Source organism: Malania oleifera, chromosome 12, assembly GCF_029873635.1.
Source record: "Malania oleifera isolate guangnan ecotype guangnan chromosome 12, ASM2987363v1, whole genome shotgun sequence".
In the NCBI taxonomy this organism is placed as follows: domain Eukaryota; kingdom Viridiplantae; phylum Streptophyta; class Magnoliopsida; order Santalales; family Ximeniaceae; genus Malania; species Malania oleifera.
The window spans coordinates 36,614,015-36,630,357 of NC_080428.1; the positions used below are offsets into that span (position 1 = coordinate 36,614,015).

The 16,343-nt window shown below is 35.9% G+C and overlaps 1 protein-coding gene across 1 annotated transcript; it reads left to right on the forward strand.

Annotated features, from left to right (window-relative positions):
- The first annotated feature begins 3,529 nt into the window (after positions 1 to 3,529).
- Positions 3,530 to 13,183, forward strand: LOC131143876 (uncharacterized). Its single transcript, XM_058092239.1, has 3 exons — positions 3,530 to 3,668; positions 11,494 to 11,814; positions 12,990 to 13,183. Exons 1-3 carry the CDS (start codon positions 3,530 to 3,532, stop codon positions 13,181 to 13,183), a joined length of 654 nt encoding a protein of 217 aa, XP_057948222.1.
- Positions 13,184 to 16,343: the final 3,160 nt, after the last annotated feature.

Here is a 16,343-nt window from a genome sequence, read left to right on the forward strand (position 1 = left end):
GGTTGGCTTGAGGTGAGGACATAGGTAGGATTGGCCGAACCTCATTAAAAATCTCAATGTCAATCTCTCTCTCTCTCTCTCTCTCTCTCTCTCTCTCTCTCTCTCTCTCTCTCTCTCTCTCTCTCTCTCTCTCTCTCTTTCTCTTTTATCTTATTTAAATTTTTGCAAGTGTATGTTTATTTACTTACTGTTGTGATTGCTTTACACACACACACACACACACACACACACACACACACACATATATATATATATATATATATATATATATTAATTGGGATATTGGTTGGTAAATTCGTTTAAATTATCCACAAATATTTTTAAAATCTCAATTCACCCCTCTTTTGGGAATACACCATTCATGTCATTTAGTGTGAGAGCTCAGCTGTGATAAGATTAACAATATTTGCATAAAGATTGCAATGGCTCAGAATGGTGTTGTAGAGACCCAAACCGGTAAATAAGAAAATAAATAAGAAACGGACGAAAAGGGGTATTTCTACAGGGTTCGTCGACGAGGGCAGCATATTCGTCGACAAAGTTCCTTTAGTGCCTTGTTGATGAGGAAATACCGAGCGAGTCAAAGAAAATATCCAGATGGGATTCGTCGACGAGCTATGTGGCTGGCTTGTCAATGAAGGTGCCACCTCGTCGATGAGTTTGACTTAGTCAAGGGCCCTATAAATATCCTTTTTAGTTACTTAAGGGTTAAGAAAACTCAAAAGCTCTCTCTCTCTCTCTCTCTAGAACCAGCAGGTTCCCTCTCTCTTTCTATGATCCTTCACTATTCGTCATCCATTTCTACGAACGAAGGTTCCTGTGTGGATCAGAGGAGGAAACTTTACAAATATAGCAGATCGGATTGTCGTTTTGATGATTTTAGGGTTTTTTCAAAAATCGAGGTAAGGATCTGATATCATTTTCAATTAGGTAGTTGGATAGTAATCGAGATTGTGGTAAAGTAATGTTCTATGGTTTTGCGGTTTCGAGGATCTCGGGTTGTTGGTTTGGACCGATTCGTACGTGTTTCTATTTTCGGGTTTAAGGTAAGGGGAAATGGTTTACAACATTTTTCTATAAAACTAAACCTCTAAAAAGTTAGTTTATGTTTATATGTACGGTTTGACTGCTTATTTGCTAAATTCCGCAGGATAAAAATACCAGTTTTACGATTTTACGATTTTTGGTAAAAATGAGAATTTTGGCGTACGATCTCCAAACTTTAAAAAACTTCTTTATTTGCACTAATACGATTGTAGGAGATGCTTTAATCTCTTATTTCTCATTCAAATGATGTTTATTGAATTTTATACCATATAGTGGACTTTTAACTAAACTAGTGAGACATATGGATTGAAATGAAATGTGAGATTCTTTTATAATATTTGTATGAATTATGGGAACTTAAGTTCCAATTTGCTATACTGAAAACGTGGAAAAAAAATGCCAGATATATATCGTGCTATATATGTAAAAAGGGTTAAATTGACAGGGTACGTGCTGGTTTACACCACAATGTGATTGTATGAGTTTGCGAAAATACTAGAATTGCACAAGTTATTATGTTTTCATTGTAAATTGTATATATGATAAATGGAACCACAACTTGCTTCCAAAGGAGTTTAAAGATACTTCAGTGTAAAGGGGTTGAAACATACTTCAGTTTATAGGGGTTGAAAGATACTCGCGTTACTAAATGCTCGGTTCCGTAGCTAGTAAAGTACAGTGCAATCACACATGTGAATCAGTGTGAGTATAGAGATAGTCAAATTGCAGGAGTAATGGAACCACTGGTGAAATAATGGATCAGGTGGGGTAGTCAAACTGTATAATAGATGCTTGACAATGCCTACACAAACAGGGCATGTTAGAGTTATTAGTGCACAACCTGTGCCGCGGGGTAAATAGGTGTATTGTATTGTACCAAGCTAGTCATTGTTCTAATATTCATATGCATGATTTAACAATTAAAATGGATAAAGTCACTTGACTTATGTCCATAGATCTTTTATATTGCAGTATTGCAAATATGCCTTATATGTAGTAGATTTTAATTGAAATATACGCATGTGGTCACACATTGTTGTAATATTTTCCGCCTTACTAAGAAGTGTCTCACCTCATTATGCAACCTTTGTTTCAAGTTCTACTGGACGTCAGTCCTAGTTGCTAGAAGGACCGGGGAGGTGGTTTTTGAGTTTAGCTTACATAAGTCTTTTATGTGTGCAATAGTCTTGGTACAAAATATCTTTTTGGGAGATTGTAAGAATCTGATTATATGTTGATTATGGATGTATGCATTATAGAAGACAGGTAGAAAACTATGGTATATGTCTAATAGAAATCCCGATGGATGTTTATGTTTTCCACTACAATTGTGTATGACTTACACCTGTATGTCTCTGTTTAGGGCAGGTTGTTTATATATGTTTATCAGGTACAAGTATTCTGTATTGGCGATAACAATCTGGGTTCGTATAAAGGGCTGGGTGTTTACAGTTGGTATCAGAGCCTTAACCAGTCAGAAGTGTGATTTGTTTCATGCTGCCTAGTTAGGGATATGTGCAGAACTTAGGTTTTGCTAGTTTCTGCAGTCTAGAATATACTAGAGTATAGGAAATGGATAAGACCTTTGGTTTTGCTTTGTATACTTGGAGACAAAAATCCATTGATAGACTTCTATGTTTTTCTGGATCTATCAAATGGTTTAGAAAATCACGAAAATTCATTGACGGTTTTGTTTCCAAGTGGGAGGGTGGAACTTGAGTTAGAAAGATGATGTCAAATTAATGAAGTACGTCAATATTAAGGGTATGAATTTAGGTGACTAAATCTATAGTATGATAGTATTAGCCGATGCTTAGGCTATTACTCTTCTAATGGATTTTCACAATTTCTTTTCAACATGGAATCCAAGGACATTACTACCAATGTAAGAGGCAATAGTAGTGAGGGTGCCGGCCATGAGGCTGGCAGTGACTCTACTAGTGTATTGCGGGATTTCGCATAGCAACTTATGGTTGAGGTGGTGTGAATGACCAGATGGCAGGATCATCCCACAACTGAGATGGGTTGCTCCATTGATTAGTTTACCAGGTTGAAGCCTTCGATTTTTGTAGGAAGTGCAGATCCAATTCGAGTTGAGAATTGGATCCAGGAGATCAAGAAAATCCTAGATGTTTTAAACTATACAGAGAAGCAGAAAGTAACCTTTGCAACATTCAAGTTGTTAGGAGAGGCAGAGATATGGTGGGTGTTTGTAAAGAAGATGGAGGAGCACCGACCGATACCAGTAGTGATGACATGGGCTCGTTTCAAAGAGCTATTCTTTGAATGGTATTTTTCGGCCACAGTCAGAAATGCAAAGATAGAGGAATTCATGAGCCCGATGCAGGAGTCGCTGACGGTGCAACAGTACGTTGCCAAATTCCAGAAGCTGTCCCGATTCGCTCCATTTGTGATACCAGATGAAGCGAAGAAGGCCTAGAAGTTTCAGAGGGGTTTGAGGAAGGAAGTATGGAGACAGACAATGATCTTGCAATTGCAGGACTTTGCTACATTGATTGACAAAGCCACCGTGGCAGAGGAGAGTTTGCTGGAGGACATAGATGTTCAAGTCCCGATGAAGAGGCCAGCGCTTCCCAGTTCTTCGTCTGGGGCGAGACAAGGTAACTGAAAAAAGAACAGTGGTGGTAAATCTTAGAGTTCCGTATCCTATCATGATTGCTCTCTATTGGCCTTACAAGGTTTAAAATCTTGTTATCTTATTTTGATGCTAACAAACAAGTGAAATTTAATGTATTTGTGTGAGTAATGTTATTTCAGGGCTCACATATGAGAAAGTAAGGTGAAAGTGATCACAAGGATCAAATGAAAATTAAATGAGTCAAAGCATGGATTTAAAGATGATATATGAAACCTTGAAGAATATGAGGACATGAATGAGTTGTTGAAAGCCAAGGCATATTAAAGTCCAAAGAGCAAAAGAAAGGTAAAGTGAGAAAGTTCAAAGAATGTGGAAGCTTGAAGAAAAGATGAACTCAATCCAAGGATAAGGCATGAAGACTCAAGAACTTAGAATGTTAATATCTTAGAAGTCTTTATGTAAGTGCTTTAATGTTTAAAATATCTTTTGAAATATTTTGAAACTCATAGGTTAATTTCTTAGAGCTAGATACCTTTTAAAATACCTGAAAAATATTTTTATAAGGTCAAAAAATTATTTTAAAAAAGGTTAGAATCATTTATGGAATAAAAAGCACTAAAAAGAGTTTTCCCAAATGCTGTCAGTTTTTATATAGCCACATTGAGGTGAATTTTTCTCTATCAAACACTCATTATTTTAAATAGTATTCAACATGAACGTTGTAGGATTTTCTCTTATCTTTCTTTTGACACTAAGAACATGTAATTTGGAGTTACATAAAAAATGTTATGGCCCAAACACTGAAATGAGGTCACTACAGTCACACATCTGAACACTGTTCAACGGGCAAATTTTTTAAATTCTAATATTTTAAAATATAGCCATTTGAGCTCCAAACTTTCTAAAAAATTGGGAAACTCTCTAAGGAAACTTTTTTAACATGGAAACAAGTTTAAAAGCCTATAAATACATGGTTTTGCAAATCAAAACTCATCCAAGAATTGAAAAATATGCTTGTAAAGCTTAAGCACTCTTGTTCTTCCAAAGCTCTCTTGTTCACTCATTGCAAAACTATTTTGCTGAGATATTTTGAAGTGCTAATCCTTCCTCCTCTGAATTTCTACTGCTAATCTTCATCTAAGAAAGACATTGGTGAATTCTACACTTGAACTTCATTGTATTTCATATTGATATTTTACATTCAAGTATATAGTGTTGAAATTGTACTAACTTGCTCTTCAAGAGAGTATACTTGTACACAGATCTTATCTTGTATTTCTTTTAGTTCTTTGACGTTCCAAGGATTGTTTGAATTGTTGGCTAAGCAAGGGGATATTGCGTAGAGAGGCGGGCTCTAGCCTAAAGGAGTGACCGAACGAGGGAATATCGTTTGGAGAAGGCGGACTCTAGCCTTAACCAAGGAGGTTGTAAAGGTTTGTTCCACCCGTCAACGGAATAGGTTTAGTGAATCCTTTGGTGGATTGCCAAGGGCGAGGACGTAGGCTGGGTATAAGCCAAACCTCGTAAAAATATCCATCTCATTCTCTCTTTCCCTTACTCTTTATTTTCAGCATATTTAAATTTCCTGGATGGTTTATTTGATAATCATATATACTACGTAATATTTGGAAATCAAACAAACTTAAGGTTTAATTTTGATTTGGGTTGCGGAAACTGAAAGGGAGTACGTTGGTTACACCATATCTTGCGGAAACCTTACGGGAGTACGTTACTTGGTTAACATCCCAAAGATAAATTTACCAAGAGTTTATTTGAGTTCTAAATATTTGGAAAGAGTGATTTGATTCATCTATACAGGGCTTTACATCAACAAGCATAAATTCTTATTCACTACAGGGTTTGGTTCAAATTTGGCAAATATAAACAAACAACCATCTTGAGTTGTTATATTACATAAGTGTTGTGTATTGGCTTGTTTGTTTACTTTATAATTTTAGTTGATTGGTTTGGTTGAATGATTGGATGTTTGTATGGTTAAAAAATAAATAAAGAAACTAAATTATTGAGTGCTTAACAAATTAAACAAATCAGTCACGAATTGGTTAAAAGAAATAAAATAAGTTTAAGAATTCTAAAAAAAATTAAAAGAAATTTTAAAAGCCAATTCACCCCCCTTCTTGGGAAGTTATTCCTAATTTTAATTGGTATTAGAGCGGTGTTATAGCAAATCTTAAATAGCAACTATAAAAAGATCTAAATGGCTAACTTAGGCGTAGCTCCCTTTGGAGAGGGACAATCTTCACTTAGGCCACCAATCTTTTGTGGTTTGAACTACACTTTTTGGAAAAAGAGAATGCAAATATATCTTCAAACTATGAATTGGAAAGCATGGGAAGTTGTCATGGAAGGTGACCAAATTCGCACTAAGATAGTTGATGGAAAACAAATTCCCAAAGAGAAAAATGATATGACCGACCTAGACTATAAGATACTACTAGTTAATGCTAGTGTTATGAATGAGTTATATTGTGCTTTAGATGCTAATGAATTTAATCGAGTAATGGCTTGTAAATCAGCTAAGGAAATATGGGATAAGTTAGAAGTTACTTATGAAGGAACAACGGATGTTAGGGATAATAGGGTTGATATGCTCACAAGAGAGTATGAAGCCTTTAAGATGAACCCAGATAAGTCAATTACAAATATGTTTACTACGTTCACTCATATAATAAATTCCCTAAATGCGTTAGGAAAAACTTACACTACTTATGAGATGAAAAGAAAAATTCTACGAGGTCTTCCCTCCATGTGGGAACCAAAGGCTACTACTATCACGGAAGGTAGAAATCTGAAAAATACATCCTTAGATGAGCTTATAGATTCTCTCCTCATATACGAAATGGTAATGAATGAAAAGAGTGGGAAAACCAAAGCCCAAGAAAAAATAGCCTTTAAAGCCTCAAAAGAAAACTCAAGTAGTGAAATGGATGAAGATGAAGAAGCCTTCATATCTAAAAAGCTAGCAAGGATACTAAAGGAGAAACAAATCCAAGAGAAGAAATCAAAAATCTGAATCAGATAAATCAGAAGAAGAAATCAGCAAAAAGAAATCTAAAAATAAAACTCCTACATGCTATAATTGCAATAAAGCTGGACATTTAAAACCGGAATGTCCACTATTAAAGAAAGGGTCTAAAAAGAAAAACAAGAAGGCTATGAAAGCCACTACTTGGGATAGTACAAGTAGTTTGGAGAATGAAATAAGTGATCAAGAGATTGCTTACACGTGCTTTATGGCATGGGATAATGAGGAAAACTCCTCAACTAAATCTTCAAATAACTCTTGTAGTAATGAATCAAGTGATGAGGGTATGCCATCTTATGATGAACTTCAAAATGATCTATTTAAAGTACATAAGATGCTGATAAAAGCAAATAAACAAAACACCTCATTGAAGAATAAGAATGAAAGTTTAATGAAAGAGTTAGAATTCCTAAAGAATGCTGAAAGAGATAAAGACTCAAAACTCAAGCAATTAGAACATAAGTGTGAATTAGCAAAGAAAGAAATAGAATCCAAAAATCTTGCTGAAAAAGAAAACAACTTGAAAATTGAGAAACTAGAAATCAAGAATGAACAAATGATAGAAGACCTTCGATCTCTATCCTCTACCGTATATGAGAAAGATATGTATATTTATGAATTAGATGATAGAATAAGAAAATTATCTCTAGAGTTAGAGAAATCACAAAAGAAGGTTGATAACAAGAAAGAGATAGAAAATCTCAAGAGTCAGATTGAAGATAAAGATAAGATCATTCATAACTTCACTAAAGGAAATGAAAATCTTGATAAGATGATTGGCTTACAAAGAATGTCTTTAAATAAAGAAGGCATTGGTTTCAATGGAATTGAAAATAAAAAGAAAAAGAATTCTTACATGGGATATTTCTTGAAAGAATCCAAAGACTATACTTGCACATCTTCTAATGCTTACACAAACATCATATGCTTTCAATGCAAGAAAAATGGGCATATAAAGTTTGAATGTCCGTTTAAGAGGAAAGGTGTTAAAACCAAACAAGTATGGAAAATAAAAGAAACCTCCCTTGAAAAATCCTCCGGACCCAAGAAAATATGGGTACCAAAATTGAAAAAATAACTTCACACATATATAAAATAGAAAATGGCATTATTGGCCAAAATCATAGGATTACTCTTTACAAGACTTAACTTAAGAAAATATAAAGAAAATATCAAATCTAAGCTTATTATATAAGTGCCTTGATGTTACATGCTACATGCTTACTTGCCTACATGTGATGTATTGATATGCTACATGTGTATTAATTAACTTGACTTGATTTATATTGAAAAGTATGGCTCACTATGTTGAAAATTGAGAATGAGAATTATTGAGCTTAAGCATAAATTTTTGATATAAGGATAATTCTTGAACATGCATGATTTTAAATGAATCACATGGATAAACATACTGCTCTTTATCTATGAGTTATGAAAGATAATAGTAGTTATATTGGTATCCATGAACTATACATTATGTGATATTAAGCTTTGGTATCTATAAAGTATTCTTGGCTTCACATGTTAAAAATTTCAATAGATATCAAATCTAAAAGCTCACTTGGTATCACAAAGTCAAATTATTTATGAGCATGATTATGTCTATGAGCATGATGTGACATTGATGATCTTAGCATGATATTGATATTTGATATATGATATGATTCGATATTTTACATGGGATGATAAAAACAAAATTAATAACAAAACTGAATGTATTGAATTCAGGGGGAGTGTCATGAATCATTAATCAATTGATATCATGAATTAATTTTTTAAAATTTTAAATTGGTATCATAAAAACCATCAAATTAATATTAGTTGGTATCTTGAATAAATGCGGTGAGCTACACACTATAAATGCTATATTGAAAAACAATAACTTGAGTGTGTACATATGTTTGGAATACATGGTTATTGATATGCTTAAAATGATTTGTATTTGAATTTAAATCATTTCTTTTCTTTTTGATTGATGTCAAAAGGGGGAGAAGTTATGAAGCAAAAATTGAGTATAATTGAGCATGAACATTATATCTATTCAAAAGAAGTATTTAAGTATTTACTATTGATTGAAAAAGCTTGTAAAACCAAAAGAAAGTTATGAGCATGATTGATGAAATTAATATTGATTTTATTAAGATGAAGCTTATTGAAAGGGGGAGCTTTTTTTAAGGCTTACTCAAATTTTTGCTCCTTGTATGTCATCATCAAAAGGGGGGAGACTGTTGGCCTTACAAGGTTTAAAATCTTGTTATCTCGTTTTGATGCTAACAAACAAGTGAAATTTAATGTATTTGTGTGAGTAATGTCATTTCAGGGCTCACATATGAGAAAGTAAGGTGAAAGTGCTCACAGGAATCAAATGAAGCTTAAATGAGTCAAAACATGGATTTAAAGATGGTATATGAAACCATGAAGAATATGAGGACATGCATGAGTTGTTGAAAGCCAAGGCATATTAAAGTCCAAAGAGCAAAATAAAGGTAAAGTGAGAAATCTCAAAGAATGTGGAAGCTTGAAGAAAAGATGAACACAATCCAAGGACAACGCATGAAGACTCAAGAACTTAGAATGTTAATATATTAGAAGTCTTTATGTAAGTGCTTTAATGTTTAAAATATCGTTTGAAATATTTTGAAACTCATAGGTTAATATCTTAGAGCTAGATACCTTTTAAAATACCTGAAAAATATTTTTATAAGGTCAAAAATTATTTTGAAAAAGGTTAGAATCATTTTTGGAATAAAAAGCACCAAAAAGAGTTTTCCCAAATGCTGTCAGTTTTTATATAGCCACATTGAGGTGAATTTTTCTCTATCAAACACTCATTATTTTAAACAGTATTCAACATGAACGTTGTAGGATTTTCTCTTATCTTTCTTTTGACACTAAGAACACATAATTTGGAGTTATATAGAAAACTTTATGGCCCAAACACTGAAATGAGGTCACTACAGTCACACATCTGAACACTGTTTAATGGGCAAATTTTTTAAATTCTAATATTTTAAAATATTGCCGTTTGAGCTCCACACTTTCTAAAAAATTGGGAAACTCTCTAAGGAAACTTTTTCAACATGGAAACAAGTTTGAAAGCCAATAAATACATGGTTTTGCAATTTAAAAACTCATCCAAGAATTGAAAAATCTGCTTGTAAAGTTGAAGCACTCTTGTTCTTCCAAAGCTCTCTTGTTCACTCATTACAAATCTATTGTGCTGAGATATTCTGAAGTGCTAATCCTTCCTCCTCTGAATTTCTACTGCTAATCCTCATCTAAGAAGGATATTGGTGAATTCTACATTGAGTTTCATTGTATTTCCTATTGATATTTTATATTCAAGTATATAGTGTTGAAATTGTACTAACTTGCTCTTCAAGAGAGTATACTTGTACACAGATCTTATCTTGTATTTCTTTTAGTTCTTTGACGTTCCAAGGATTGTTTGAATTGTTGGCTAAGCAAGGGGATATTGCGTAGAGAGGCGGGCTCTAGCCTAAAGGCGTGACCGAACGAGGGAATATCGTTTGGAGAAGGCGGGCTCTAGCCTTAACCAAGGAGGTTGTAAAGGTTTGTTCCACCTATTAATGGAACAAGTTTAGTGAATCCTTTGGTGGATTGCCAAGGGCGAGGACGTAGGCTGGGTATAAGCCAAACCTCCTAAAAATCTCCATCTCATTCTCTCTTTCCCTTACTCTTTATTTTCAGCATATTTAAATTGCGTGGATGGTTTATTTTATAATCATATATACTATGTAATATTTGGAAATAAAACAAACTTAAGGTTTAATTTTGATTTGAGTTGCGGAAACTGAAAGGGAGTACGTGTGTTACACCATATCTTACGGAAACCTTACGGGAGTACGTTACTTGGTTAACATCCTAAATATAAATTTACCAAGAGTTTATTTAAGTTCTAAATATTTGGAAAGAGTGATATGATTCATCTATATAGGGCTTTACATCAACAAACATAAATTCTCATTCACTACTGGGCTTGGTTCAAATTTGGCAAATATAAACAAACAACCCTCTTAAGTTGTTATCTTACATAAGTGTTGTGTATTGACTTGTTTGTTTACTTTATAATTTTAGTTGATTGGTTTGGTTGAATGATTTGATGTTTGTATGGTTAAAAATTAAGTAAAGAAACTAAGTTCTTGAGTTCTTAACAAATTAAACAAATCAGTCACGAATTGGTTAGAAGAAATAAAATAAGTTTAAGAATTCTAAAAAAGAATTAAAAGAAATTTTAAAAGCCAATTCACCCCCCCTCTTAGGAAGCTATTCCTAATTTCATTCTCTTTGTGGTAAAAGGCATGCAGGGCAATGTTGGATGACTACGGGGGTGTGTATGCGGTGTGGTAAGCAATGACATCGGGCGAGGGATTATCGTATGCGGGGAAATAGTGGGCCTTGCAACAGCCATACAAGGGGAAATACTCAGGCATATCATAGTGGTCAGCAAGGGGGTATAACCCAGGCTAGGGTGTATTCTCTGACTCTTGATGATGCGGAGAATGCTGGTAATGTAGTCATAGGTATCATTTACATGCTTTCCCATAAAGCTGTAGTATTGTTTGATTTTGGGGCAATGCATTCTTTTATTTCCTAGGAATTTATTAAATTGTGTGGATTAGAGGTGCAACTGTTAGATTATGAACTGGTAGTGGCTACGCCGTCTGGTTCTGCAGTCGAGTGTAGCAAGTAGTCCGTGACATCTCGGTGGAAATTCAGGGGAGGGTGCTACCTGTTGGCCTTGTGGTGTATGACATGTATGACTTTGATATCATCTTAGGGATAGACTGGTTTTTGGCCAGTTATGCCAGTATTGATTGCCACAAGAGGGAGGTGTTGTTCACACCGCTTGGGGAGCAGGAATTTAAATTCCTAGGGTCATGTGTGCGTTCGACACCACGGATCCTTTCAGCTATGCTGGCTAAGAGGTTACTCATGAAGGGATGCCAGGGGTATCTAGCATTGGTGAAAGACGCGTTGGTCGAAGAAAGTAAACTAGAGCTGATTGCTATAGTGTATGAGTTCCCTGACGTGTTTCCAAAGGACTTGCCAGGATTATCTCAGGACCGTGAAGTGGAATTTTCTATAGAGTTAGCTCCAGGTTCGATGCCAATATCAAAAGCTCCATACCGTATGGCTCCAGTTGAATTGAAAGAGTTGAAAGAACAGCTTCAGGAGCTACTAGACAAGGGGTACATTGTACCAAGTGCTTCTCCTTAGGGAGCACCGGTATAATTTGTGAAGAAGAAGGATGGGTCGATGAGAATGTGCATTGACTACAAAGAGCTTAACAAGGTGACGCTAAAGAACAAATACTCGCTACCCAAGAATGATGATTTGTTTGATCAGCTTCAGGGCATACAGATCTTCTCTAAAATTGATCTACGATCTAGGTATCACTAGCTGAAGGTAAAAGCGGAGGATGTTCCGCTTTTACGAATTTATAGTTATGCCTTTTGTTTTCACTAATGCACCTGTAGCTTTTATGGATCTGATGAATAGGGTCTTTCACAAATATTTAGACCAGTTCGTCATGGTATTTATTAACGACATCCTAGTGTATTCTAGGAGTGCTGCAGAGCATGAAGTTCATTTGAGGTTGGTACTACAAATGCTTAGGGATAAGAGGTTATATGCTAAACTAAAGAAGTTCGAATTATGGCTGGAACAAATTGCATTTTTAGGGCATGTAGTGTCCAAAGAAGGTGTATCAGTGGACCCGAGTAAGATAGAGGAAATGATCGACTAGGCGAGACCGAAAAATGCTCAAGAAGTCATAAGTTTTCTGGGTCTTGCAGGTTACTACCATCGTTTTGTAGAATTGTTCTCTAGTTTAGTAGGTCCTTTGACGTGACTTATGAGGAAGAACATAAGGTACGATTGGACTGATGAGTGTAAGCTGAGTCTCTAGGAGCTGAAATGGTGACTGGTTACTGCTCTAGTTCTGACCATTCTGTTTGGAGATGGCGGCTTTGTTATTTATAGTGACACCTCTAAAAAGGGTCTTGGATGTGTTCTAATGCAGCAGGGCAGAGTAATAGCTTATGCTTCTCGTCAACTCAAGAAGTACGAGAAGAACTAGCCGACACATGATATGGAATTAGCAGTGGTAGTGTTCGTATTGAAAATTTGGAGGCACTACCTGTACGGTGAAATGTGTGAGATTTTTGCCGACCATAAAAGTCTTAAGTACTTTTTCACCCAAACTGAACATGAGACAGCGCAGGTGACTTGAGTTGATAAAAGACTACGACTATATTATTAGCTATCATCAAGGAAAGGCTAACGTGGTAGCTGATGCTCTAAGTCGGAAGTCTGTTGATGCACCAGTCTCAACGGTGGGAGTTCAGCAGCAGATCTGTATGGACCTTGAAAGGTTAGTCTTGGAAACGGTGGAAGGAAATCATCAAGTTGTTCTTGCCAACTTGGTGGTGCAGCCAACTTTGCAGGAGAGGATACGAGTAGCATAGAAGGAGGATCTAGAGTTGGTTGAGGTTATGGAAGGAGTTCACAACGAGTTAAAGCTTGATTTCAATATCTCAGGTGATGGGATATTGAGATTTCACAGCAGGGTTTGTCTACCGAATGATGTCGGGATTAAACGGGTCATTCTAGAGGAGGCACGCCATTCACTCTACATTGTACATCCTGGTAGTACGAAGATGTACCAGAATTTGAGGGAATATTTCTGGTGGTCCAACATGAAAAGAGAGATTGCTCGTTTTGTAGAACAGTGCATGACATGTCAGTGGATCAAGGCAGAGCATCATAGGCCAGGAGTACCACTTCAGCCACTTGGCATCCTTGAGTGGAAGTGGGAGCAAATTTCAATGGATTTTGTGATGGGATTACCTACGGCGATACATGGGCAGAATGCTATATGGGTTATAGTGGATCGGCTGACGAAAACTGCACATTTCATTCCAATCAGAGTCAGCTACTCTCTAAATAGGCTGGAAGAGCTTTATGTGCAGGAGGTAGTATGACTCCATGGTGTCCCTATTTCTATTATTTTAGAACGAGATCCGAATTTTACATCTTATTTCTAGAAGAGTTTACAGGATGCGTTGGGATCACAACTGACGTTCAGTACGTCTTTTCACCTGTAGACGGGTTGACAGTCAGAGAGGACTATTCAGACGTTAGAGGATATGTTGCGGGCTTGTGTACTGGACTTTGGTCATAATTGGGCACTATATCTACCACTTGTGGAGTTTGCATATAACAACAGTTTATAGGCTAGCATAGAGATGGCACTTTATGAAGCACTATATGGTCGTCGGTGTCGATATTCGTTGTTGTGGGATCAGGTAGGTGAGCAGTAGATATTGGGTATGGAACTGGTTCAACAGGCCTCTGCAAAGGTTGAGTTGATCAGGGAGATAATCAAGGCAGCTCAGAGTCAACAGAAGAGTTACGCTAATATCGTCAACGAGAGTTGGAATTTGAGGTAGGAGACATGGTATTCCTGAGGATCGCTCCGATGAAAGGGGTGATGAGGTTCAAAAAGAAAGGGAAGCTAAGTCCTAGGTATGTTGGGCCTTTTGAGATCCTGGAAAGGATAGGTTCGGTTGCTTATCGAGTGGCTTTACCCCCATTACTATTTAGAGTTCATGATGTATTCCATGTGTCAGTACTAAGGAAATACGTACCAGATCCATCACACATGCTGCATTACGAACCTTTGGAGATCAGTGATGCTTTGTCATATGAGGAGGTACCAGTACAGGTATTAGATCAAAAGGTACAACAATTACGAACCAAGGAGATACCGCTTGTAAAGGTATTATGGCGTAACCATGCAGTGGAAGAAGTTTCATGGGAATTAGAAACTGAGATACGTCAGAATTATCCTCAACCGTTTAGAGATGGTTAAGTTAGTCGAGTAAGAGTATGTATATATGTTGGTGTGTTTTGTATTTATATTATACGTTCTTGAAGCGTTATATTGTAACCACAGTATTCCTCCGCCATATGTGAGAGTATGTATTAAACATGGGTTGAAGCCGCTTTGTAGGTGGCTGCCGACTTTTCAGTAGAATGGGGTTATAAGATAAGGTTATGCTTAGCAATGATTAATAAATTTCGAGGACAAAATTTTTATAAGGAGGGGAGATTGTAGAGACCTGAACCCGTAAATAAGAAAATAAATAAGAAAAGGATGAAAAAGGGGTATTTCCATAGGGTTCGTCACCGAACGTAGCATGTTCGTCGACAAAATTCCTTTAGTGCCTCATTGACGAAATTCAGGCCATCGTCGATGAGGGAATACCGAGCGAGTCAAAGAAAATATTCAAATGGGGTTCGTCGACGAAGGAATGACTTCATTGATAAGCTGTGTGGCTGGCTCGTTGACGAAGGCGCTGCCTCGTTGGCGAGTTTGACTTGGTTAAGGGTCCTATAAATATCCTTTTTAGTTGCTTAAGAGTTAAGAAAACCCAAAAACTCTCTCTCTCTCTCTCTCTCTCTCTCTCTCTCTCTTCGTCGTTCGTTGTCCATTTCTACGAATGAAAGTTCCTGCATGGATCAAAGGAGGAAACTCTACAAATATAGCAGATCAGATCATCGTTTTGAAGATTTTTGGGTTTTCCCACAAATTGAGGTAAGGATCTAATTTCATTTTCGATCAGGTAGTTGGATAGTAATCGAGATTGTGGTAAAGTAATGTTTTGTTGTTTTTAGGTTTTGAGGATCCCAGGTTGTTGGTTTGGACCAATCTGTACGTGTTTTTATTTTTGGGTTTAAGGTAAGGGGAAATTATTTACAAAAGTATTTTTGTAAAACTAAACCGCTAAAAAGTTAGTTTATGTTTATGTATATGATTTGACTGCTTATTTGCTAAATTCTACGAGATAAAAATGTCAGTTTTACGGTTTTACGATATTTGGTAAAAATGAAGATTTTAGCGTGTGAACTCCAAACTTTACAAAACTTCTTTATTTGCACTAATACTACTGTAGGAGATGCTTGAATCCCTTATTTCTCATTCAAATTATGTTTATTGAATTTTATACCATATAGCGGACTTTTAACTAAACTAGTGTGACATATGGATTGAAATGGAATGTGAGATTCTTTTATAATATTTGTATGAATTATAGGAACTGGAGTTTCATTTTGCTATATTGAAAATGTGGAAAGAAGATTCCGAATATTTACCATGCTATATACGTAAAAAGGGTTAAATTGAGAGAGTACAAGCCAGTTTACCCCACAATGTGATTGTATGAGTTTGCGAAAATACTGGAATTACACAAGTTATTATGTTTTCATTGTAAATTATATATATGATAAATGGAACCACAACTTGCTACCAAAGGAGTTGAAAGATACTTCAGTGTAAAGGGGTTGAAACATACTTCAGTTTATAGGGGTTGAAAGATATTGACTCTACGAGTCCAATCTTGTTTTGATAATGACAAATCACTTGATATTTGATTTGTGCATTGAGTTTGTGAACAGGACTTACACTAAGCATGCACGGAAAGTTAACAAATCTTGGCAAGATCCATGGAACTCGAAGAGTACGGGAATCAAGATGCAAGCGGTAAAGTTTAAGAATATCTTGGGAAAGGGTATTTAGAACTCATGTATTAACATTTTCATATGATTTAATTTGAAGCTCATTAT